The sequence below is a fragment of the Takifugu rubripes genome, chromosome 19, assembly GCF_901000725.2.
Source record: "Takifugu rubripes chromosome 19, fTakRub1.2, whole genome shotgun sequence".
NCBI classification, from domain to species: Eukaryota; Metazoa; Chordata; class Actinopteri; order Tetraodontiformes; family Tetraodontidae; genus Takifugu; species Takifugu rubripes.
Genome location: NC_042303.1, coordinates 14,347,046 through 14,374,594, shown reverse-complemented (window position 1 = coordinate 14,374,594; position 27,549 = coordinate 14,347,046). Strand labels below are relative to the sequence as shown.

At 44.9% G+C, this 27,549-nt stretch overlaps 1 protein-coding gene and 1 long non-coding RNA gene across 2 annotated transcripts; one reads left to right on the top strand and one right to left on the bottom strand.

The window, feature by feature from the left end:
* Nucleotides 1-84: 84 nt before the first annotated feature.
* LOC115246840 (uncharacterized) lies at nucleotides 85-27,549 on the top strand. The gene is made up of 5 exons (XR_003885931.1): nucleotides 85-188; nucleotides 1,560-1,698; nucleotides 4,860-5,046; nucleotides 6,415-6,637; nucleotides 27,450-27,549. It is a non-coding gene; the product is annotated as an uncharacterized lncRNA (long non-coding RNA).
* On the bottom strand, nucleotides 23,756-25,590 carry drd5a (dopamine receptor D5a). Its single transcript, XM_003973551.2, has one exon. It carries the CDS (start codon nucleotides 25,262-25,264, stop codon nucleotides 23,816-23,818), a length of 1,449 nt encoding a protein of 482 aa, XP_003973600.2. The 5' UTR covers nucleotides 25,265-25,590; the 3' UTR covers nucleotides 23,756-23,815.

Genomic DNA, 27,549 nt, shown 5'->3' with positions numbered 1-27,549 from the left:
GAACCATATTATTGTCTGGACTATTTAGATTTGCTTTGTTGCAAATTGTATTCAGCAAAGACACCCTGATAATTCTTCCAGGAAGTGATGAGGCATCCGGAGAAGATCGTTGGCCGGTGGAGCGCCCTGACAGATGGAAATCATTAAGGCACAAAAGATGTCGTCAGCGGCGCTGATTTAATGCCCAGGTAACGTATCTGGTGGAGGTCGAGGTGTTCGAGCGAGCGCGGACGTCTCTGTGCGACACTGTCAGACTGTCAGAGATAAGATAATGATCAATTGTGGCTCAGTTCTAATGTGGACGACACCAGTGACCCTTAATGACCTTTAAAGTCAGCTATGCGTATGAATGAACTCAAACACAACAAAGAAGTGGGGGGGGGGGGACAGATGTCAAAATCACTTACACAAAAAGGGAGGGATCACTCAGGGGCCTGAACAGCTTGAGCTGTCACTGAAAAGTCCATCTTGACATGTAATTACATTGAATCACTGTGTGAGGTAATTACAGGCCATGAGTTGGGAGTGTGTTGACGCCCCCAAACACGCATCAACACACACTCCAGAGGTCACTGTTGATGGAGGATTCCAGGCGGAATACAAGACGGCGACCGCCAGTGCTAAAGGAAGGCGTCAAGTAATCAAGCTCAGTTAGCTGTCGACATCATACAGAGGTGTGACAGTTGATATTAATGGCCCTCCCAACACAAACACACACACACACACACACACACACACACACACACACACACACACACACACACACACACACACACACACACATCTGTATATTAGATTAGGCTTTAATGACAGGACAGAGCGGTAGTTCAGCATTTTATTTCCAAATTCTGCCAATAATCGCCAAAATACAGGCAAAAGTAATTACTGCGGAACACCATCAGGAACCAACTGCTGTCAAGAACTGATTGCTGTTTGTTAGAGTCGCGTCAATCTTCATTATTACTATTGAAGTCGAAGGGGATAGGATGAGGATGAGCAGGAGGGTTGACTTTGTGTCCATTTTTTTATAGGTTAAGGGTGATATCAGCTACTTTGAGAAGTTAATGTTCACCCAGAGGACAAATTAGTAACACCGGTTAGGAGGAGATAAAGATGATGGAGATGGCCGGAAAAAAGAAAAAACCTTAGTTTAAATGAAATCCTGGTGTGACAGTATGATCCAGTGTGAGCCAAGTATTCATTACATGCTATAACTATACTAGAGTTCATCATTACAAATGTTCAAATCACAAATTGAAGCATTAAATAATTTGCCAACATGCTAAATTTAATTTATACCTACAACCACATTAGCTTTATTCTTTACTGGCACCTCTTTTGGCTGCTATTTCACCTATTTTGGCTGCTATCTCTTCTAAAAAAGACTAAAAATAACTGATATCTTTATAAATCAGGAATATTTACTACACTAATCCTAAAGCATAAGCAGTGATTCCAACTCTGTGCCAATGCACAGCGATGTATTTAGGTCAGCGCGTGGGCCTGCTAGGCTAATACGGAGCTGCTATTCATCTCCTGATTTTTTTTCCTCTGACAAGGTGCCAGTGCACCATCTGCATAACTGCTGATTGCAAACAACTGCAAAACAGAAGGATTGTATGGAGCTGGGCTGCATCTCTGCTTCCAGGCCCATAAATATCCTGGCCAGGGTTCAGGCTTTTTCCTCTCAAGAAGAAGGTGAGTGCATGCAAACACATTTCCTGAATGGTGTCATGTGAGAATTCTTATCTGCTGGAGCAACATTTAATGACAACTCTGGCAGTAATTACACTGGATTAACCTTTGGCTACATGCTAAATCCCCACCACATCCAACGTGCACAAAATCCTAATTAGGTTTGGTTGTTTTATTCCCTCCAAAAAGCCTCGCTCGCTGTAATGTTTACATCAAAAAGTGGGAAGATTTACATTATATATTTACACTTCTGTTGTGATGGCAGAGACTAAACAACCTCCCAATGGTGGCATCAGCTAAAAGAACGAGGTAGAGATGGGCTAAATGACCTGTTGATGGTGGACAGAGAGGTTATATGGGCTGATCTGAGCCAGATGTAGACAGAAAGTGACCTGGGTGTGATAGAAGAGTGAAGTTAAGGAGAGTGACTGCGCTGGTTAAATTGACCGCCTGTGTAGGACCCCGACTGTTAGTTCAATGAAAATGGTCACGCATGCTACAATTTTTTCCCTCTGAACTTCCACTCTGTAATGGTTTTGCTAATGGCCATGTGTTTAATTTTTCAGTCCTGTGTTCCCTCCCACTGTGGTGAATTTAAACCCAGGACATCCAATAGAAAAGGCATTTCATCTTATTTATATTTCATGCAAACATTCTTTTTAAAAAACAAGAAAAGGAACGGGGGAATCTGACACCATTTCTGACATAAATGAGCGTCTTCCAGTTAAATTAGTTTTAGTTTTAATAGTAAGTAATATTAGTTTTAATAAGAAAAATGCACTTCCTTGTCTTCGGGTCTCTGGTCTTAATTTCCCTGGACACAGAAGCTGTTTCATTCCATTTTTGAGATGTTATCATAGTAATAAGTTGTTCAATATGCAGACACACTAATGTAGATTCTTCTAAGGAGCCCCGAGCAGCTCCTGGACACTACAGAAGGCCTCTGGGATGAGTTGAATTGCTTCCCTTTAGGCGGACACAGAATCACTGATTACCAGATAACCCTGTGTTCAGGCATCTATCTCGTTGCTGTCAGAACACATTTACAGTGCAGCTTTGATTCCTCCTAGTCTGTGAATTCCCCCCATTGGGTCTTTCTTGTCACATTGGAAGATCTTGGTGATGAGTGAAGCATCCATATGAATTAAAGATCTCCTCTTCTTACACCACACCAAAAGTGTCTTGTGGGACAGCCTTAGTGCTTAATATTCCCAATGTGCATTAGACGCCCCACCATGGCAGCAACTGCATCAAGAAAATTGCTTTTCACTTTTTTTTTCTTTTTTCTTTCCAAAAATCTGATTGAGTTTCCTGCGAACATGCTCTCCTCCCCCTCAGGCCTCTATTTAAAACAAGAAATAGGATTCTCCACAGCTTGCCCGAGACAAAAGATGCAACAATAGATTTCTGACCACTAGGGTAATGGGAAGCAGACTGTTCCCTTCCTGGTTCATTTGTTTACCTATTTGCTTTTTGGCCCCACTGAAATGTTTCTAATTCCAAAATGTTTCTCATCTAATTTTAAATCATGAATGAAGAAAGAGAACCACAGAAAGTACACTATTCATTTGGCAAGCAGGTGTTCTATTAAACCGGAGTTTGTGCCCCCAATAGCCGGTACTCAATTGGTTTTACAGGAACCGAGAGCCTGACCTCTGACCCTGCTGCTGATGGCCGATCAGGACATGGGGGAAGAGAGTTGCAAATAAGATTAGAGGAGGACAGAAAGAAGAGAATCATCAACACTTACAAAATGCATTTAATTTCACTGGCGCTGGTATTTGTGTACCTGTATAGATGAGTTACATGTAAAACTGAGGGGGTCAGTGGAGGTCAGCCAGCCTCAGATAGGTGCACACAAAGAGAGAGAAAGAAACAAAAAAAGAGAGAAGGTGAGGAAAAGTAAGGTGGTAACATAAACCAGGCATAAGTGCAGCGTAACAACATCAGCAGAAAATCCCACTGCAGCTGTTGGAATACATTTGATGGCTGATTTTCCTTTTGTTTCGCTCGTCCCTGCTGATTCAGGCCAACCACAAATAAAACTTTATTATTCGCTGAAAGAACATCAAACAATTAAAACAAAAAAGACATCTCCACAGAAGCCACGGCATGTAACACGGCTGTCAGTTAAAGCAAACCACTTAGGCCACGGGATGAATCCCTGGATGGGAAACGTGCGCGGCCTAGTTACAGACGCGGCCGCACTGCGAGCGTGTTGCTGCACAGCTGTGTTGTTGAAAATAAAAACAAATCTAATGACGCATCCATTCAAACATCACAGCAGGAGCTGAAAGGAGTGCAAGAAAGATGAGAGAAGTGTAAAAACACACTGCCACCCGTCACACGAGTGTTGCCATACGGTGAATGAATCCGTTTAAAACTCAGTAATGAAAAAATGGTCTCACAAATTTGCTTCATTTTCCAGGGATGGAATGTGGGGGGAGGGGGGGTCGTGCTTTCCTATGTATCATATTATTTGTAAGCAGTGAATCACAATGTGATGTTGGTTTGAAAATGTAAAATATAATGATTTACTGGGAGGTGTCCAGAGCATCTCACCATGATGAATAATAGGTGGGCTGTAGCAGCAGAAACAGAAAAGACGTGCGAACGATTAAACAGACATATTTGTCCTTTTGCCCGTCAAAAACCTCAATAAGGAGAAAATAGCAGGATTGTGAGGACTGAAGTGTGTGACTCACCCTGTATCTGAGCCCAATGTCAGCAGGCTCACAGCAACTTAGCACCAGTTGATGCAGAAATAGAGTAAAGTGATAATTTAACACTCCAAGCTGTAAAAAAAAATTGCACAAGGTCAAAAGGTCAATTGAACTCGTCTTGTGTGAAAAGCGAGGCAGAGAAGCTCAGCTCCTAAAAAATGAATGGATTCTTGATCCACCATTTATTGCAACATGGTGTTGGTTAATGCAACAGATTTGTATAAAAAGACTTTTCTAAAATAACATTCCAGTTTCTGTGCAAATGTGAAAATACAAACACAGACAGAGACACAATTACACCGTTCCTCAAGCGGTTAATGGGGGCAAGGGGGGGGGGGGGTCCAGACAGGTGGCAGAGGTCAGAGGTGTTTATGTGTTCAAAAAAGGACAAAATTAATAGTGTTTCTTCGACATTTGCTCCGCCCTCTTTTCCAAATCCAGTGGGAGGAGCCTGATCATCAACCAGAGCATCACTACTCTACCTTAAATTCTATCTGGTCCAATCAGAAGTGAAGAAAAACCTTGTGACCACGGAGGTTACAGCCCTCAGGCGTGAACACCAAAGGAGTCCTTACAAGGACCCCTGTCTCCACTTCCAGAGTCTGTGCTGTTCGTCCGCTGCTTCCAGGTACTATTTTAACCTCATAAACCAGTTGTGTAGCAGTATTACACATGGATAAAGGGTCTAACCTAGATGTGAGAACGATTAAATAATGGATTAGACATGTTTCAAGAGCATCATTCTCAAGTTACACTCTGAGGACTAAATCCACCATATTGTAGTCTTGGATCCACCAACAGGGGGCAGATAAGGACGCCACCAGCAGCTCTCTGTCCTACAAACACCTTTCTGACAAGACTTTAAGGCTCTGAGAGCCCCTCAATCGCACCGAGAGCTCGTTCAGAGGAGGGCCAAGGCCCAGGAGTAGGTCCGAAAGCTGTTTGGTGTAAAGTCAAGAACCTTTTAAAGACTTCCTTTCCTGATGGACATTTTGTCTCAAGTGTTAGTTTCTGTGATGAATTAGAGGGTTGTGCTGGTTCCTCAAGGGTTTTCAGCAGAGAGATCTTCAGTTGAGCTGTAGGTCGACTGTCAGACAAATGTGGGGGGCGAGGAAACAACTGTACCTTGAGAAGGGGAAAAAAAGAGCTGTGATTTAGTGTTTACTCAATGTCAAAGGCTAAAATGGTCCATTTAACACTTTAAACACGTAAAAAGGCTTTAAATGACATCATGTCTGACTGTGGTGGTTCTGGGAGAAAGCCCAGCCAAAGGTTCCGTCGTGGAAAGGATATCAGCATTATCACCTAAAAGCTGTCTGAGAAACTCTGAAACAATTTCAGGTGCACGAATTGAGACACTGGGAGGCACTTTGGAGTAATTTATCAATCCCCTGAGGGACAGGAGCCAACACTTTTGTTGTTTTGGGAGAATTCACCCTGAGCAAAGGCCGGCTTTCTGTTACAACCCATAAAAATATTTACACCCAAGAAGACATAAAAATAAAACCCACTCCATTTGTAAATTGCTACCCAGAGAGTGGACGCCTTCACACGGCACATAAAGGCCTCCTTTCAATCCACCTTTTACTCCTCGCATGTAGAGGAAAGACGAAGCCACATCACACTGAGAGTCTCACAAAACTTTGCTCTAAGTGCTGAGCAGGAGGGCTTGTTTACCAGGGCTGCTCAGCTAATGTGTCATTGCAGATGGCAACAAGAACACACAAGTTTGAAATGGCTTCACTTCTTCAACAAATTTGGGGGATTGCAGAATTATCATGCTGTTGTCAGAGAGTAAACAGCTAACACCCTTTACAGGCTGACGGCCCCGGGGGGGGGGGGGGCATGCCAGTCGTGGCACCTCCAGTTAGGCAGGTCACAGTTTGATTGTGTGGTTTTTCCGCTTTTTATCTGGAAAAGAGAGTAAGCGCCAAGAGAGTTTAGAGCGTTTATTTGTTCTGCCGTTCACTGTTTTGATGTTTTCTCTTCACCTCAGAGGGACGGTTGAGCACAGCCGAACGTTTCAAGCACGGCTACAGTTTTCGTTTGTCTGCCTGATGAGAATGAAATAAATAAAGTGCCAGGACCCTGGATTGAAGCTGTACGCTGGATAAAAGGAGGTTGCACCCTTGCCTCCAGCGTCCTAAGGAGCTGTCATCTGGATGCAGCGCGCTGACACTGATCTTCCACTGTGCTGGATTTGTTTTAAGCACAATCAAGTGAGTGATAACTTACACCAGAGGCAACCTCCTTTTTGACTCTGTTTGTGTTTGTGTGTGTGTGTGTGTGTGTGTGTGCGTGCGTGTGTGCGCGCGCGCGCGTGCGTGCGTGTGTGTGTGTGTTTAAGAGAGAGAGTGAGAGACCGGGGCAGATGACCAGGGATTTAGGCCATGGTTTCTGGGTAAAAGCCCACCTGTCTGTCTAAAACAGATTAGTATTTTTGGAAATAAGTGCTAATGCAAATCTCTCTCCCTCTCTTTGCCTCTGTCCTTCTCTCCCTCTCTTTTCCCCCGCCTCCCAGCTTATCAATCCAAAAAGCAAAATAACTCATCTGGCAACAAGTAAACATTTTGTCCTTAACGTTGATGAGTTGGGAGCAGAGAAAAAAAGCGGGCTAGCTTAAAGATTTGTGCCTGTTTGATGAGGTCAAACTGTGTCGGCTCTAAACTGCAGCTCTGTTTGCAGCCATTGGCAGGTGTTATGCCCGACTGGTGTGTATATGTGTATATGTGTATATGTAAGCGCCTTTGCTTCGCTCTTAAACACACCACTACTCTTATCTGACCTGGTTTTGTTAGCATCTCTCGCTAACCCGCAGTACAGAGGGACCAACTTCTGTAGCCAAGGGAAAGCACCAGACTCCCAGATCTGCAATGCAGATTTTACTCCCAGGATCAAGTGGCATTACAGTGAAGGACACCCACACTCAGCAGGGAGCGATTTAAATTGTGCTCACGTTCCCTTCAGTTTTTTTATTTTTTTTAAGCCTTTTGTTGGATTTTCACAGCCGAGTGTCCAATTGTCACCTCAGCAGCTCAGATCACACTGATAACCACATGTGGCTCAAATTCAATTGCAGAGATGAAATTTCGATTGGCCCAAATCCGCTGTGTCCTTGTTCGTGTGTTTTAAAAACACCGAGCAGGCAAGAATCATCGCGTGACTGCTCAGGTGAGCGCAGAAGCCCATTGATGTAGGGATCCAGAAGCAAATTAATTGGGGGCAAATGTGGCACAAACTTTGAGAAGCAGGAGGAATTTTTCACTTCAAAAGAATAAAATCTTCTTCAGTCCCACAAATTAGGGTGTGATTGACGTTCACTCCCAGATTCCAAAGCCAAAAACTGGATTTCTTTCCAGTGCACTGCTGAAATTAATAAATTGTAAAGTGGAGTTGCGCTTCAGCGGTCTTTGTTCCGCTCAGCTTGACTGGAATGTATGTACTTCTGCAGCGCTGCCTTCAAACAGCAGTAATGAAAATACATTCATTAATTTTCGACAAGCCAATGAAATCTGCACCGGGGGACGATGACGGTTCCCAGAAAATGTTTTAATTTGCATTATGCTCCTGTAAACATGTTGTTGAAATTTTTAAAGGCGGGGAGTTCTAATTAGCCGAGGCTGGATGAATATATTTGTCTAGTTAAATGCCAACAGCTGAAAAGTGAGTTGCAGAATGCAGAACTAAAGCGTTCAGCTCCCAGTTCGGTGAGAGAGACAGAGAGAGAGAGACAGAGACAGAGAGAGAGAGAGAGCGAGAGAGAGAGAGGATGATAATGACCAAAAGAGACGAGGATGGAGGACCAACTCACTGGAAATTTCCAATTAAGGCTCATAAACGTTCATTTGAGATGATACGTTCAAGCGGTCCCAGTAGCCAGAACAAGTTCACTTAACAGTCAGGAAAGAACCTCGGAAACAGAACTTAACAACACGTTAATAAAAAGGGAGAACTGCCCTGAAGACGTGTGGAATCTCTCTCCATGTACTCACTGGCCTTTGCTCCTCCTTAATTTATCACTGTAACTTCAGCAAACAAGGCTTCGCCTCATGTATTTGCATGTATCCTGATTGTGATGCGGGATACGCCGCAACAAGAAGCTGCAAAGAATCAAATAAATAAAAAAGTGAGTAAATGAATACGAGGCTGAAACGTGCAGAGACAGCACACCTTTTTTTTTTTTACATGTGCGTGATAAAAATTGGAAATCTCTTTAACATCTTCCTCTGAGGCCTGACAAGAGATAACATGTCTTGTACGAGCAGCTTCCCTGTCAGAGAGACAGGGAAATTGTGCACATTGTCATGCACGTTATAATTTCAACTCGCAAAGACGACTGGACACGGCGGCTGGAAACATGTCAGCAATTACGCGGCAGCCCACACTCACGGCTCACAATTGGTTCTGGAGTTATGATACTCGTAATTCCTGCATGTGCTCACAGTAATTGTCCCACCCTTGACATTCACCACCGGAGGAGGGGTGAGGAGGGGTGAGGAGGGGTGAGGTTGCTCACACGCTGCTGACAGGATTGTCAGGTAGTTGAGCTTGATTCAGTCCTGCCTCTTATTAGTGTTCCTGGGTTTTCCAGCCTTGGACATTTGATTTTGTGTTGAATATTTCATGTTTGCGCCACATCAGGTTTCCTGCGCTCCATATCTGTGTTTGAATAGAGTTTCCTGTTCTCCCTGTTTTGTCAGTCCTATGTTATTTCCTCTCCCTATTCCTTGATACCTTTTTATTCAGCTGTTTGTTTATAGGCGTCCAATCACCATAAGCTATAAAAGCAAATGGACGGTCAGGACTTTGGGTGCTCTTCCCCTTCAGCCCCCAGTCCTGCTCAAGTGGGGACGATTAAAGTCTATTATGGTGTGTTTTTTGTTTGTGTAGAGACACAACCACAGATAGAAAATGGGCTGCAGCCCCCTGAGCCAGTCTGAGCGAGAGAAACAATTTGTCTTATGTCCAATGAGATAATTCCCATTGGATTTAATGGGGATTATCTTTAATTCGTCAATGGGTGAATCATAATGGGCGGTGAAGGAGTGGAGGATACACTGATTTCAGCAGAGGATTCCATTTCAGACAGACTGCCCTACTTGGCACACCGGAATCACCTTAAAGGTCCAGTCTGTAAGAGAATACAGAGGGTTTCAACATCTGAGCTCTTAACTCACGTAGCTTGAGTGCGCTAATGTTATAACTCTTTAAAGCAGTTCATTTCAGCGACTGAGGAGGAATTCTGATGCTGCTTAATAAAAAAAAGTTACAGAAACTGATGGGAAAAAAAACACTCTGTGTCTCTCTCTGGCCCAAATGTTGGTGAATTCACAAGCGTCAACTCAGTTTCAGTTATTCTTGTCCTGTTTTCGTGAATAATTTATCCAATTCTGAAGTGAACCGAAGGCTACAGAGACTTAAATCTGGAGGACTGTGCTGTGTGACAGGATATGCAGTGAGTTCTGACGTTTTCCTCCCCTTATCCGGATAAATCCCCAAGGAAATTGTTTCTAGCAATATTTCATAACAGATTTGCACCAGTTTTGAAAGTTTTGATTTTATTGTAACAATAATCGAAATATAAGGCAGGTGAGTGCAACTAACAATTTCATTCACTCACAGTGCAGATTTATTCTGGACCTATTAATGGGATAGTTACTAAGCCTAAACCTAATTGATGTAAATAATCCCATTAATTTATGCATCTACAAAGACTTCCTATTTACCAGCTGTCCTTCCTGTTGGCAGCTGCGGTTGTGCTCCTGTCAGAGCAGATTATACGTTTGACTCCTCCATGTTTGCCTAACATTCCGAGCCAGCATACATTTCATGGCCAGATTAGTCATAGGCTGCTGTTAAACATGTTCTCGGATGATATGGAGGGAAAATCTGGACCCAGCTTTGGGTGATCGGTTACAACTACTGCATAAATGGATTTTTAGAAGCTGAGCTTGCTGGGTACAGGCCTTGTGTTGCTTCTGAAACAGGAAATCGATGGCGGTCCTTCTGGAACGTCTTCTTAATGGCTGTCAAACAGAATGGTGTTCTTCTAAGCTCTGCTCTGCTGAGTCATCCAGCAGACTATCTCACAACCACTGTTCACCCATCAGACCTCAGGTCCTATGTGAGCCGCTCTGTCACCTAATCTTTACAGTTGGAAATAATATACCTCTCTAAGTGTAATCCAAGAAGAGTATCCTAGCTCGCTGCTAGTAACCCTGTAAGACGGCAGGATACGGAGATAAAATGACGGCGGCAGCCAGGGCACCTGGCAGCTATCCTCGCTACCCTGCAGCCTACACTCACTACCCCTCTTCAAACGCCTCCAGATGTGTTTTCTGGTTTGTTTTTAGCTGCCACATTCACCCCGGTCACAGGCCGGGGTCAAACACGGCCGTGACGCACCACGGCTGGCTGTAAGAATGAGCCACGGGGGTGTGACATTATTGCCGATCACTCAGCGGCGGCCGCAAACAACTAGAGGTCAATAAGATGTTCCCCCTGAGCTACCTGACACATTAGTGGTGCATTTGCACAGCTGGAGGTTATTATGCCGCGGCGGTGAGGCCTTAAAGGTCAGGCGACGTAAGCAATTTCATGTGCAGCGGCCGCCCGGCGCCAGGTGACAAACCAGTTTAATATATAATAGCTGAAAGTGTTCGTATTTTAGGAACAGTCCAGCAGATTTCAACTCACTCTTTTAACCTGCTGAAGGTACTTTTGTGTCAGTGGCTCATTTATAAAGGCTACAATATTATTTTCTTAAACCAAAAACTGTCTCGAACATTCCTTTTCGTTACCATCACCCCCTCCCTGCGCGACCGCACACGCCCGCCCTGATGCTTGTGTTACTGCTAGTGCTCTGGAGAGCATTAGTCACTCCTTCTTTTCATTACAACGGCAGGAAACGGGATCCTTTAAGTGTTTACACGTATAATACATGCACACGTGCTGGTGTGGACCCCCCTGACTTGTCTTAAGACACAGGAAGAAAAGAAAGGTGTCATGTTGTGTCGCTCTAAAGCTGCAGAGCATCTCCGAGCTGTTCTAGAGTTCAGGTGTTTCCCTAATTATAGTTTACATTAAGGGGCTCTGCTGTAGTCACATTAATGCTCTATTTAGGGTTCAGTCTTATGTCTGCAAAGGAGTTTTCCCTCTCTGATCTCTGTTGCGTTGGATCTTCTGGGACTGAGGGGAGTAAACAGAGAAACAATAAAGAAAATCTGAACGCATTCAGCCAGAGAGAAAACCGTCAAAAAGGAACAGAAAGAAGTGATCACTGTATCCAGCAGGACCACAGCAGAGGCAGGAAGAAACAGCAGGGAAAACACTGAAAGCTCGACGGCTGCGGACATGAAAGAGGCCGAGAGGGAAGAGAAACTCTCAGAGCTGGGGGGCGGCGTAAAGCATCATTCGGCCAGACATTTAAGGCAAATCTCAGGCATCAGAAGTTATCAAACCCACATGGGGTAGAATAGTGTCTTCTCTCCTTCACAGGAGCGCGATCGATAGCGTAAACGTGGAGGATGACCTTGGAAGCGCAGCGAGGCATGTTTCACAGATCGATGCCTGGATGAGATGCCAGTAAACTGATAACTGCAGGGAAAAATGGTGGATGTGAGCAAGCATAGTTTTAAGGAAACAAGGGAGTTGTAAACAGATAAATGCCAGACCCAAAGAAAATGTCCTGGATTTCTATATTAACGAATATTAAATGAGAGGGTTGAAAGGAGGGATGGAGAAGCAGCTATCAGCTTCATAGCTCCTATGTTAAATGTGCATGACAACCAAACTTTTAACTGGAATTAGCTAGCAAGCCTAATGTGAAAACAGTGAGGAATCTCTTCCTTTTACCAGGCAGAAAAGTTGGCGGGGTGGAGGGAGGTTAGATTTAGAGCCCATTAGACTCTGACAAGAGATTCAGATACGTGACATGAAGTCTGTAATCAAACTTTTTAAAATGCAGGGATGGAAGTCACGTTCAGCGCTTGATGTGCTAGCAGTCCACTGCTGGCTTAATTGTTTGTGGATGATTCCGGCTGCGGTGATCGATAGTCAATCAAAAGGATGCAGGGCTGAAAGATGAAACATCTCCACACATTACCATACAGTAAGCAAATCACCATGAACACTGACAGGAACACTGCTCTCAGATGTAAATGCTGTGGAGATGCTGAGATGTGTTCACTTCATTAGTTTAACTAGAGGAAATTCAGCCCAGCAACAAAGGAGCATGACTGACAGGCAAAGATGGATCTTACGAGGACAGAGTTTGTCCCCATCGCTCAGATGGAGTTCAATATGGACGCAACAATAATTATGTGCACCATTATTAAAAGTTTGGTAGGCAACTCAATCCTGCTGCTTTCCTTCTACACTGGGACAAAGTCATCAGTTCTATAAAACCATTAAACAGAAAACACGTCTGACACAGAAGAAGTCATCCAGCTAAATGATGCGGCTTCAAAAAGGCGGGAAATGAGCCCTTGTGAACAAGAGTAGGCAATTGTTCAATAATGGTCCCCGAGCCTTGATGGTGGCCGAATTAGCATTTTGATTGACCCGAAAATGTGTTCCCACTGCAAGACCTTGGTCGTAATGAGATATCCCTGAAATTCAATTGGGACTGAGTGGTAAGCTTAGGAACACACTTATCATGGCCATTTATTAAGACAAGGAATCTCAAATAAAGGTGCATGTATTGTGCATTTTCTGCCACTAATAAACATAAATAAGAATCCAGGACTTCTGTGACCCATTAAAAGTCTGTATTGCTTAAATAAATGTTAGAGACCTTTGGTTATTGGGGGAGGGGAGGGGGGGGTGCAGCTGTTGATATGAAAAGACTCCTGCATGAAATAAGGCCAAGGTCTTGAATTGCATCCAAGTCATTATCAGGCCTGTAAGGATTTTCTTCATTAACCAAAAGGGCCTTTTATGGCTTCCTCTAATCCCAGTGTCGCAGCCTTCAGTGATCGTGCTGAATGTGGTAAAAGTAGCAAATAATGAAGGAAGCTAGTGCATCGAATCGTGCCAGCAAGGAGGACGCCATTGATTCAAAGTGGCTTAAATGCTTATATGTCATCATGCTTATTATGCTATTGTACTTGGCCTTCAGATTTGTCCAACCAAAAGGGAAAGAGGAGCTGCTGGGTTTCCTCTGAACTTGTGCACGGGGCTGTTTGATGGGACAGCAGCACAGAAGGACGAAGTGTCTGTGATTGTGACTCACTGTTATGATAGCGGCACCAGTGGCACCAGCTCCAGGACAGCTGATGAGAGTCTTAAGTTTGTTACCAAGAACACACATAAAATCTCCCATTTGGCAGTAAATGACCTTGTGAGTGATAGTTGGTTGAGTTTTACTAAGGGTCAAAGCTGCAGCTTCTCCAGTGTGATGTTTGCTAATGTAGTCCAGCGGTGTGCCACATTCACAGGGGCCACAAGCCTGAGGGGCCTTTGAAAATTTAAATCGCTCTGGTGGAAATGCTATCAACTCGTAGGCAGATTAAACGTGACATGGAGCCTAATCAAAGACCTTTGTCAGACACTGCATAGCAACAAAGTCAAGATTGCTCATTTGTACAAACTCTGGTACAAACATACCGAAACAGTCATTTTGATGCTGCTATGGGTATTATTGTGTGTGTGTGTGTGTGTGGGGGGGGGGGGGTGCAGCAGGAGCCAAGCGACACAGACGTACCGGTACCTTTTCTGCAGCTACGTTCGAATTTGACACGCATTTTTTCCCGACAGAGATGTTCCTCTCCGCCAAACAAGCCAAGCGTGCTCAACACGGTGTCTGACCACACACACACACACACACACACACACACACACACACACACACACACACACACACACACACACGTGCTGTGCTGTGCTGTCTGTTGACAGGGTTTGCAACCCAAGTAGCCAGGAAGCAAAGTGCTGCCTTCTCCCCGTGTACCTGCCGGGTGTCATTACAGGTCAGTGACCAGAACAAGTGCACATCAGCACAGTCATTCAATTCTCCGTGCACTCTACCAGCCGCTGCTCATCCTACTTCAAATAATGATCTACTGGGAAATCTATTTTTGAGCGGGTTTCCCCGTACAGCGCGCTGAGTCCGTCACCGTGTGTGTGGACTCACTGGCCTGGGTGGACTGTAATGCAACATGTTGTCTCTTCTAGTTGTAATACCTGACATATATGACCTGACATGCGATCAGCATGCTGGGTGGATTTTGTGATATATCTGTAGCATCTGTATGAAATGTTGGTTGTAAAAAAGAACACGTGTACCGACCAGATGAATCGTCTCACACAGAAGCACAGCAGGTATGTGCTAAATACCCGTAATCACCCCGTTCAAAATACAGGGGGCTTTAATTTTTAAAGTGGCCGTTTGATTAAAGTTGACTTTAAGCTGAGTGAAAGAATGAGCTTTTAACAGATACATCCCCCTGGTGCTGTGTGCCTGTCTTTGCTGTCTGACGTCTCCCAGTGACAAAATCGCACCTTTGTTGTTGCTATTCCCTATTTGTGCACTTCAGAAGTAACACTGCTGTGGAACATCTCATTTTCCTCCAATAAAATGGGGGAGAACATAAGTGTTTCTTTCACTTGTTACAGCGTCACTAGGTGTGACTCATTACTGCAGCTCTCCGCTGTTCACATGGTTATTATTAGCCTTGCAAATAAATACGTTGGTGAGAAGCACCTGATGAACGCTCGAGCGTGTCTTCCTGTAGTATCTGTCCGCGCTGAGAAAGTGTAGACGCTTTGTTTAGACGACTGCCTGATGTCTCGCTTAGGTCTGAGAGCCCGATGGAGGCATGCAGGGAAAGAAAAGAACTTGAAGAGCATCAGCCATGTGTCTCAGGAACCTGCAACAAATTACTGCCAAACATGAAGAAAGTGTTGAGAGCAGCAGGCTCTGAACTGTCAGCGTTTCCTTCACCAACGTAGGGTGTCAGGTGGAATGATAAGAGAGAATAACAATCCAGTCTCCTTGTTTGTAGCTGCTCGCTGTATATTAAGTACCGTATTTTCACGACCATAAGGCGCACTGTATTAAAAGGCGCAGTCTCAGTTATGGGTGCTATTTCTGTGTTTAAAACCTAAATAAGGCGCACCGTATTATTAGGCGCATGCTGAAACATACAGTAAAAAATGACAACGGAAGTAAAACAGTGAGTTTCGACACATTTATTGAACAAAATATTAATTCTTCCGCCACAAAAACCACCAAAGTTTTCATCTTCTGTATCTGAATTAAACAGCTGCACTATTTCAATGTCCAACATCCCGAATTCCTCTTCTTCATCATCTGAATCAGACTCACCAACAGGTTCCGCTTCAGCGTTGATTTTGTGAAAGCTCTTACAATACATGAAGACGGTATCATAGCCCAGGCGTCTACAATCCACCCGCATATGGTGGCATAACCTGCCCGCCGCTGCCTCATAGATGTGGCTGGGCGCAGTTATCTTGTTGCGGCAGTAGGTGTGGAAGATGGCCGCCCTCTCCTGGTTAGGATTAGGGAAGATGGCCGCCCTCTCCTGGTTAGGGTTAGGGAAGATGGCCGCCCTCTCCTGGTAATCCACGGGCAGCCGCTGCGCAACAGTTGTCCTCGCGCGTATGGAGAGATGCCGCCGCCTCATAAAGCGAAAACACTAAGATTGCTCGATTGCCAATTTCAGCCACATATTCGATGGCCTGCAGTTTAAAGTAAGCCTCATACGCGTCTCACTTGACCGGTGCCATTTTAGAGGATCCTTACGCAGAGGTGTGCCGCTAATTGATGGGCGGAGCTTTTACCGTAGTGCACCTACCAAAGGCGCACAGCAGATTTTGGAACTCAGTCCACACACAAGGCGCACTATCTTATAAGGCGCACCGTCGATTTTTGATAAAATCTCAGTGTTTATAAGGTGCGCCTTATAGTCGTGAAAATACGGTACAAATGACTGCTGGGAAATGACACCAAAGGGGATGTGGTCGCATTCAGCACCGTTTTACTGATGATACCTGCTGAATTCAAACAAAGCCAGAGATCAGTTGTTCCCAGTTTAAAGGGAGACTGTGTTTCTATAGGAAATCCAGGCCCCCGTCTGAAATTTCAAGAAGACAGCAACATACAGAATATACTATAAAAAGGTTATCATGAGACCCTGTCCTAGTTTCTGGAATGTATCATGAATAATAATGAGCAGCTGCACTGATGTAAAGGATGTGGTGTCAGAGATGTTTTAGGCTATGGGAAATTCCAAAAGTTCAGGTCCTTAGAAACGCAATTTAATAAAAAGTTTGGGATCATCTCCTAAAAGTAACAAAAGAACTGTCAAAAAGTGCCACAGTTTGCAACAGCTGCCCAAAAATTGTATTGATGAGAAGAACAGTGAAGTCACTGTTGGGGCACATGGGTGTAACCTACAAAGCCCAAGTGCTACTTAAGTTATCCACATGACTCATTATATGTAATTACAGGTTATATGTCATTAGTGCATACACTTCCACTGCACTCCCTCCGCTAGGCAAGTCTGACCACAATCTCGTGCTGCTCTCCCCATCATACACACCTGTGGTTCAGCAGCAACCAGTCACTGTGAGGACTGTTATGAAATGGTCTGATGGTGCCATGGACTGTCTGCGGGATGCCCTGGAGACCACCAACTGGTCTGCTCTCTGTGAACCACATGGTGAGGACCTGGATGGACTGACAGACTGTGTTTCCGACTACATCAAGTTCTGCACTGAGAACTCCGTCCCCACCAAGAAGGTACGCTGTTACCCAAACAACAAACCATGGGTGACAAGTGACCTGAAGGCCCTTTTGAATAAGAAGAAGAGGGCCTTCACTGCTGGGGACCCGGCTGAGCTCAGGAGTGTACAGAAGGAACTGAAACGCAGTCTGAAGGAGAGCAAGGACGCCTACAGGAAGAAGCTGGAGGAGAGACTGGAGAGGAACCAGACCAGGGATGTTTGGAGTGGGATGAGGACGATCACTGGCTTCCAGAAGAAAGGAATACGCTCAGCTGATGGGAACGTGGACCAAGCCAATGAGTTGAACCAGTTTTTCAACAGGTTTGACTCTAGCTCCCCCTCCCCCAGCTGTCCCAATATTCCTCTGGATAACAATGGGTCCCCTTCACACCTCCCAGAGCCCCTAACACCTCTGCCAACTTCTTCCCCCTCCCCCCTGCTGACACCTTACATGGATCCCAGCATGTCACCCATCCCCCCGACAGGACTATCCTTCACGTCTGGCCAGGTGAGGAGAGAGCTGGAGAGGCTCAACCAGAGAAAGGCTGCCGGACCGGACGGCATCAGCCCACGAGTGCTGAGGAACTGCTCCAGGCAGCTGTGTGGGATACTGCAGCACCTGTTCAACCAGAGCCTTCATCTTCAGAGGATCCCAGTGCTTTGGAAGACATCCTGCCTGGTCCCGGTGCCAAAGAAGACCCATCCTGTGGCACCGAGTGACTACAGGCCAATAGCACTGACCTCCCACATTATGAAGGTCATGGAGCGGCTGGTGCTGTCACACCTCAGACCTCTGGTGAGCCCCTTTCAGGACCCTCTGCAGTTTGCCTATCAGCCCAAGGTGGGGGTTGATGACGCAGTGATATACCTGCTGCAGAGGGCTTACTCCTCCTTGGACAGACTAAACACCACAGTGCGGGTCATGTTCTTCGACTTCTCTTCTGCCTTCAACACCATCCAGCCAAGACTGCTGAGGGCGAAGTTGGAGAAGATGCAGATGGATGCTCCCCTTGTTTCTTGGATCGAGGACTACCTGACAGGTCGACCACAGTTTGTGAGACTGCGGAGCTGTGTGTCCGACCCCCTGATGAGCAACACAGGAGCTCCTCAAGGAACTGTGCTCTCCCCATTCCTGTTCACCACCTACACAGCCGACTTCCAGTACCACTCTGAGACATGTCATCTCCAGAAGTACTCGGATGACACAGTCATAGTCGGGTGTGTGGAGAATGGACAGGAGGATGAATACAGGGACCTTGTGGAGAGTTTTGTCAGGTGGAGCAGGGAGAACCTTCTGCAGCTCAACGTGACCAAGACGAAGGAGATGGTGGTGGATTTCAGAAAAAGCAAGTCCCCACCCTCCCCAGTCTGCATCAGTGGGAAGGACGTGGAAATAGTCACATCTTACAGGTTCCTGGGTGTTCAGCTGGACAATAAACTGGAGTGGTCCACAAACACCAATGCTGTCTACAAGAAGGCCATGAGCAGACTCTATTTCCTCAGGAGACTCAGGTCCTTCAGTGTTTGCAGCAGGATGCTCCAGATGTTCTACCAGTCTGTCATGGCTAGCACCATCTTCTTTGCTGCAGTGTGCTGGGGTGCAGGCATTAAAGCAAAGGATGCCAACAGACTCAACAAACTCATCAAAAAGGCAGGGTCTGTTGTTGGCTGTAGACTTGATAACTTGGACGAGGTGGTGAGGGACAGGATGGTGCTGAAACTGCGGACAATCATGGACAGTCCCTCCCACCCCCTCCATAACACAGTGGACAAACTGAGGAGCAGCTTCAGCAACAGACTCCTGCAGCCTCGCTGCTCCAAGGAACGGTACAGGAAGTCATTCCTGCCGTCCGCCATTAAACTGTACAATTCACTCAAACCAACTCAACAATAATTGTGTAATGTTTATGTTGTAATTTTATTTCTAATTTATTCTATATTTATGTATATATGCTTATAATATGTATATATTATATTATGTATATATTATATATATGCTTATAATATATGCTGTATATATGCTTATAACATTCTAATCTATCTGTATTTATTTTTTTCTGTCTCTTTACTCTGCATTCGCTGCTACTATAATTCAATTTCCCCACGGGGATGAATAAAGTCCATCTTAATCTTAATCTTAATCTTAATTACAATTAGAGGAAATCAGCTCAGCGCTATTGCGACACAAGCTTGTGTGACCCTTCCAGGTGAACAGTAATTCCTTAAAGAGCTGCAATTTGCTACCAGCCTTGTTAGATGATAGCGAGGAAATGCAGAAGGATGCTGAGTCACTGACCAACACAGCGCCACATGATCGATTTACAATTACACGCTGTGTTAAAGCTGCAGGTCACAGAATTATGCATACAAGGGTTTTTTTTGGGTGTTTTGGGTGTGTTTTCATTTGTTCCTGTGAAGCAGTGTCATTTCCCCACATTATGGCCACCGGTACTGTGTCAGGATGCTGACTTAGTAATTAATGAAATGGCTATCGTGGCAACACAAGCTTCAGCCTTGATAATTAGCATGTAATTACTTCTTATCTGACAGAAAACAGCATATTTCTGTGGCTGAAACATACAATTAGGGCGTCTCTCATCACGAGTCCTGCATTACCGAGTGCTGCCCGCTTCCAACGAGGGCAATCCTCAGGATTTATGGTTGCTCCTTTGCTCAGCAATCATTTCATGTAAAATACATATTTTAGTAAGTGACCGTTCCAGAAGGTCTTTTCCATCTTCCTGGGTTGCCGCTAAAAACGGCACAACTCTGATGTTGTTTTAAATGTTTTTAGCTTTAGAATTTCCAAGCTGCATGTAGTTTAGATGTTACCTTGAGACTAATTAGCCCTTTAAATTTAAATTAAAAATGCATTTTATTTCATACTTTTAATTATTGATATTTATTCCTGTTTGCTGTCAAACAGATCATGGTGAAAGTTGTTTGGATTTTTCATTCCGTCTGAGAATTTTCCACAGCCACAAGGCCACAGTTGTACATAATGGGGTGAACTAGCGGCCTTTTCAGAAAGCGTACTTTCTTTCACTTCAGTCTCACTAAAGTGGTTTGAACCCATGACTGCAATAGACATCGGAGTCAGAAATGAAGGCATTGAAAACAACAAAACGCTTGATCGCCAAGGCTATACCTCTGTTTTTTAAAGCTGAGAAACGGCAGTTTACACCACTCTGAAACAAGTCGCAGCCACTGTCTTAGTTTTATCAAGGAAATGAAGCAGCTGTGGCTGAAGGATGGATTGAAGCTCTGGCTGTGATCTTGGTGGTAATAGCTGCGATAATTACAGGTCAATAACAGACAGGCAGTGGGCCGGCGTGCAGTACCTAAGATGTTGGTCTGAGCCCGGTGCTGCGAAAGGAGGAGAAACCGAATGAAGACAGAAAAATCTGCTTTCTATTAAACACCAGAAAAAGCACAAAAAACAAAGACAAGATTTCCTGCCGAGAGAGGAGAATGGACTAAAAAGATGTTGATAGTGTGTGTGTGTGTGTGTGTGTGTGTGTGTGTGTGTGTGTGCGTGTGTGTGTGTGTGTGCGTGTGTGTGTGTGTGTGTGTGTGTTGGGAGGGATTTTGATGAATGTGTCCTGACGGATGGTGTAACCCCCCTAAGCCTGCCTCTGCCTCATCCCCTGCACTCGTGTCATGGCTGAATATCGAGGTCAAACCACCTTTCATTTCTGTTCCACATTACAAGGACACAGCACAGAATAGTTTATGCTCCCGCTACAATGCCGTTGTGGGTTTCTTTTTTGTTTGTTTTAGCTAATATTGGCTTGAACACATACGGTGTAATAGTAGCTTTATTAAATAAACCACAAGCACGCAGAGTATGAAAACCTGCCACTGATCTGATGCCGATTGAAGTCGCCTCACGGCAGTTTCATGTAGGTATTTGGGGAATTGAATTCAATTTCTTCTATTTCAATCATGAAATTGTCATTCTGCGATGACCCAGTGTTGAAAGTGCAACAGTCCATCAATTTTCTGATTTCTGGTGCTTAATTACATTTTGATGGATGACCAAGATATTGGAGGTCAACAACACACGAGTCTGGTTCAGGGTGTGGCTGACAAGCTTACGCAGTGACATTTAATGAAATATTCCCGGCAGATGTGCGGATTCTGATTGAAAAATCCAAGTCATTTATTTTTCATGGAGAAAATCCTTCATCTAACTGGCAAAAAAACATGGATTTCCCTCTTGCAGTAATCAAAATCAGCTTCTTGTTCTGTTATTTTACTGCTGGTGTGTTGTAGGAACATTGTCTAAAGCTGTTAATCGAAGTCCAAGAATGGAATTTTGTTGATTTCTAGTCATATTTGGAATATATGGAGCAGAATATAAGCGAGCCACTAGTGCCATCGTGTTGGTATATTTTATAGTGATACACGGATTAAGGAGGACAGTCGCAGACACACAAGCAGTCAATGTTCCTCTGTTGGAGAGTGAGGTCATCTGACCTTTGCCCTACAAAGTCTCAGTTCACTAATGCATCAAATTCCATTAGAAGAGAAGGATGGTGCCTTCAATAGTCACATCCTCTTTACATGCATTCACTCACATTCAAAAGACAGCAAGTTATTACCTTTGTTTTATAGAAAGCACTTCAATTGTTTTAAGACGGGAGACTTTCTTACCGAACCTACAGACCAAAAGGCAGACCCACACAAAAGACCTACCTAGAACAAGAGAATTTATTGAAAATAAACTACTTTACAACCATTAAACCACAACAGTTGGTGCACTGAACATCTCCACAGAAAATAAATAAAAAAACCAAACTCTTTGAACGCGTCCAAACACATTCATGATGAAACTCAATAAATAAAAGATAATGGCAGTATAGTGATGTATAGATTCATTTTGATATTTCACATTGCTGCATTTCTCATTCTATTTTAGCAGTTAATTCACATGGGCAGATATAAGATTGTTTGTTTTGGTGCCAGAAAAACAGAACTGATGGCACCAACAGATGGTGGCTATTGCGGAATTTTCATGTGATGATTGATCCTGTGGAATCTTCTGGAAGCACAATGCACCCTTTAGGTTATTACATAATGGTTTCGCTCTAATAAAGGGCCCTTTTCTATGATATATCAGCTGTCTGAATGCACATGACAGGTCAGGCGAAGGGATGTCCTGGAGGGGCAGCCCCTGCTGACACTCAGAGACTCAAGCTTAAATCCACTTTGGACCTTTATTCCATCCCATCATTCCCTGTCAGTCACAGCCGACGCACAAAACCAGAAAACTGAACACACACACACACACACACACACACACACACACACACACACACACACAGAAAGAACATTTGTGCAAGATTAAATAAAAGTTCATTTGAAAGTGCAAAAGTCCACCCATGCTGGGAACTTAGAACCACTTCACAACGATACCAGAACCGACAAGATTGACACCATTTTATTGGACAAATGATGATGCACTTCACAATTTCTAGGACAGCAGTATACATTCAGGTCAGGTCATCTGTACAGTACAAAAATGGAGAGGTGGGAGATGTCTGACATCCAAGAGTGGTTGTGTTGCGTGTTTGTGTGTGTGCGCGTGTTTGTGTGTCTGTGTGTGGGTGTGCGTGTGAAGCCTTTTGTGTCAAAACTATCCTTGAAATCTTTGGTTGTTTAGGACAGGCCTGATTCTTTCTTTGTTTTCTGGAGCTGAGTAAACGCCGACTGACAAAGCAGAACCATTCGACATTTTGGCCTCAATTAAAAGCAAAACATCATAAAAGGGCTCGCACTTCTCACAGTTCAATCCACTCTGTGTATCTCTGTCTTTTGTCTCTTATTGCGCTTGTGGTTTCCAGTGTAAACAGTTTTCATAGGTCAGCATTTTTTTTTTTTGTGCACTTCACGTCCTCCATCAAGCATCAGTCCTCGCAAGAGCCTGCCTCAAACTCCATAAACTCCATGAGGTGTAGAGTCGGTGTTCATGAGGAATCCCTGGGTGGGCAAACAAACTAATACTGCATTTTGGCATCATATAACTTAAACTCCAAACGTCACATTCCATTTATGTCCCCCAAGTGTTCTCCGAATAAGGCGCTGATATGACTGCATTTGAGTGGAACTATATTTATACTAAGGCTGCTCTCAGTTTCACTTCTTAGTGTGGGTACAGTAGGTTGAGGTTATTAAGCAGCAGAGGGTTATTGTTACTTTTTCTTAGCTGACCCCCCCACACCCCCCCCACACCCCCCATCCCCAGTGGAGATAACACAGAGCATTCAAGTAAAAAAAACAGCCTCAGCTACACTGAACCTTTGAACAACTGCACACGGATATCACTTGTCAAGTAAATTAACATCTACACGTCACCTTTTTTCAGACCGGGACGACAACATTACAGCTCATATAGTCTATGATGCACATGGGGCTGCGCGGGGGGGAGACGTGCGCGCCGCTTCACTGTTCCTCGAGGCGTCCCCAGACCCCCCACCTCCACCACCACCAGCCGCGGGGCAGAGCTCCAATGCTCAGTATTTCATTAGACGTTTTCTCCAGACAAGTTGGGGGGGGGGGGGGGGGGGGGGGGGGGGGGGGGTGGGTGATAAAGAAATGATGGCATTATGATCAATACATCCAAATACGCACGAAACTTGGAGATGGAGCTAGTGTAATCCGTTGGGGGTGAAGGGAGACATCCTGTCCAGGCTGATGTCTGCCTCACAGTCCTCCAGGTCACACACCGAGTCGGTGCCGTTTTCGTTGTTGTGAGAAAACTGTGAAATCCTGTCAAAATTCTCCTCATGCTCTATACATTCAACCACGTTGGGGATCATGTTGACGTAGGCGTTCGCGATTTCCTTGTGAATCATAGTGTCTTGGTTGTATGAGACCAGCTCGTTGCTGATGTTAATCGTCTCGACCCGTGTGTTGGAACACAACTGGCGGCAACCCAGGAGGCTGGCGAAGGCCTTCCTGAACTCCGCGTTGAAGGCGTAAATGATGGGGTTCAGGGAGGAGTTGGTCCAGCCGAACCACACGAAAACGTTAAAAGTCGTGTCGCTGACGCACGGCAGCCCTGCGTCATGGTCTGCGGAAAATCTGTCGCAGAAGGGGACCATGCAGTTTAGAACGAAGAAAGGTAACCAGCAGCACACGAAGACGCCCATGATCACTGACAAAGTTTTCAATACTTTGGTTTCCCGTTTAATAGACGTTTTCAAGGTGTTGTGGTGTTGGCACTCGATTCTGTTTGTCCTGCAACTTTGCGCGTGCTCCGCCGCTCTCTCCAGAGAGGTTATCCGTCTGATTTGTATTTGTGCAATCCGGTATATTCTGGTGTAAGTCACAATCATAATTGCCACGGGAATATAGAAACTTATCAAGGAGGAGGAGATGGCGTACTCTCTGCTCAGGCTGGAGTCACAGTTTTCATCCACATGCTGATGCGCCGAAGAGTTCCCAGTCTCGTCCTCGCTGGCTTTGTGCCAGTTTAGTTGGACCGGTATGAATGAAATCAGCACGGACAACGTCCAAGTAATGCTGATCATGACAAATGCTACGCGCTGGGTCATTTTCCTCTCGTAGCGGAAGGGGCTCGATATCGCCCAGTATCTATCCACACTTATAATGCAAAGGTTGAGGATGGAGGCGGTGGAGCACATAATATCGAAAGCCACCCAGATGTTGCAGAAAGTGCCAAACGGCCAGTAACCAGCCACCTCTGCCACCGCTTTCCATGGCATCACCAGAATTGCCACGAATAAATCCGACAGAGCCAGGGAAACGATGAAGATGTTGGTGACTTTGCTCCGCAGGTGCCGAAAGCGCAGCACCGCTGAGCAAACCAGGATGTTCCCCAGCAGGGTCCATAAAATGAGTAGGGACAGCAAACAGCCCGTCACCGTGCGCACCATAATTTCTTTCCTACCGTCATCTGCCGCCTCCGTTTCGGTGCTGTTCCACATAATTTCTTCTTGGGGTGACTCGAAAGAGTCGGTCCCCCGCACAGATGATAGGTACTTGGCTGGGTTCTCCATGCGCCTCTCCTTAAGTAAAACTGCAGTCCATTGCTCCGTGCGCGGAGACGGGTACAGTGATCTGCCACTCACCATATTGTTCCCATTGTCCCGGTCGTCTACCAGCCAGGCGTGGAGCGTAAAACAGACTGAAAAGAGGATATAAGAGGATCAAACGTGAAGCGAGTGATGGGCCAGGTGCGCAGAGGTCCCGAAACGCTGCAAACGGTGGCGCACGCATGGCGCAGGGCTGCCGCAGAGGTTGTCTCTGACCTGGTTATCCTCCGAATTTCCACTCAACCAGAGTACCCTCAGCGCGATGTAGGTGAGAAAAGAGTCACTACGTCGCTTCACACTATAACCTAACTAAGGCTGGGCGCAGACATCACGCCTCCTTTGTGCGTGAATGGCATTACGCACGAATGTACATTGCGGAAGAAAAGGGTGTGAGGAAGCCGTTTATGAGAAGGTAGTCAAGTTGGCATGTGTGATAAGAGCCAATTATTAGTGCTGCAAGTTTAGATAGTTCAAATAATAATAATAATAATAATAATTGTACTGTGGACATTTAAAATCATTTATTGTGCCTTATAGACGCTTAAAATGGTGCCATGCTCCTGAGCGTTCTCCAGCCTGGAGCTGTCTGTGGTCCTGAACCAGCGAGCTTCCATCAACAGTCATGTCCGTCTTTCTGCCTGTCTGGCTGGTTGTGAGTGTTTTAAATTGTTTTTCAGAGGTCACTGCTCACAGCTTTCAAAGTTGCTTGGACGTCTGAGTCACACTCTGCCGTTATGGTCAACCAGGCGGGATCTCAACGCGCACTTTGTCTCCCCGCGCGTCCGTGTGGCAGCGAACCTGTTTCCGGCTCTGAAACGTCACGGCTATTTTTAGACGCGTCTTCGTGCCTGTCAAATCGTTGTGACATTACGTCAAAATAATCTCCCGACGCTCCGTGCCAAATTCTCTAGAGTAACAATAATCTCTGAATGTCACGCCAGGAGGCAAACTCTGTCCGACAAACCACTCGACTCGCCAGCGTACACGTGACCGCATTCAGTGAATTCCTGTAGGGTCAAAAGGATAGTGCGCTGTGGATGGACCTGTTGGTCTGAGCGCAGACGAAGCGTAGATTTGTAGTCTCCTAATATTAAAAGTTATTCTTCAAATCAAAGGATAAAACTATTTCAGCCGGTTATCAGCAAATGTTCTGGTTTGTGTTAAACCTCTGGCTTCTTCATGCGTCCTGAACGACCCCGCTCTCGCTCCGTGCGCGGGTCTGTCGCAATAAAACGTCTGAAAATACATAAATGGCGACATCTTGTGGCCGAAGCTCCACAACCTGAACATGTAGACAACCGAGATTCCACCATTTAAAGGGCAGATTTAGGAGCAAGAACGTGACAGGTCTCGAGTGAAAAAATAAAGAAATCTATTCTTTATTGCACTCTAATGTTGCACGTTCACCACTGTACACCGAGGTTCATAACAGCACCATTTTATTAACTATTCTGCTGCTTGTGTATCAGCTAAAGGAGATCCAGAAGAAACACGCACAATAAATGTTGAAGTTTCACAAAATCCCGAGCTCAGAGTCTGAACAAAGATTTGATGGTATTTACAAAACATATATCCACGTGTTGGCACATGGTGAGAACACAGAAGATAGCACCAGTTTGAGAACTTTCTGTCTCCGTAGTCACTGCTTTGATATGTAAAACATACAGTACAGCATTTATACAGCTCAATGTCACAAGCTGAGGTGTTTTTACTGCTGATTCTTTAATAGACGTCCAAGATTGGAAGTTCAGTAGGACAGAACAATATACCAACGGACAGTGATTAGCTTTTAAAAAGAGACAGAACCTACTTCTGAGAATTATACTCCAGTCTTTAAAATGTAGTGCTATGATTGTCTCTATTGTTACAGCTCAAGTTTTGCATAATGTCATATTAGAATAAAAGGAACTACTAATAGAATTAAATGAGAACCGCATCCGTATAGTTTGGAACATCAATGTGTCCACTATATAAGAATTACACAATGAGCCTTTGTAGTGTTTCCAGTGGCTCTGCTGTGTACTAATTCGCACTAAATGTGCACTTCAGATACATTTACACGGTATATGTGTGAGGAAAATTAACTGTAATGCAGTTACACAAAATGCTAAAGTGTTTTTTCCATTGCTATTCATTGTGTTATGTAAAAATAAATCACCAAGGAACCCAGAGTCTCTTAAGGTTCATCTCCCCGTTCTGAAGCATCCATGTTCTGTCTCCACAGCTCGCTTTCAAGTTTGCAGGAGTGTGACCTAGACTGCTGCCTGAACGGTTGACCTGCACTGTGAAGAGCTGGTGGGAGCCGGTGGTGACGTGTGTTTCAG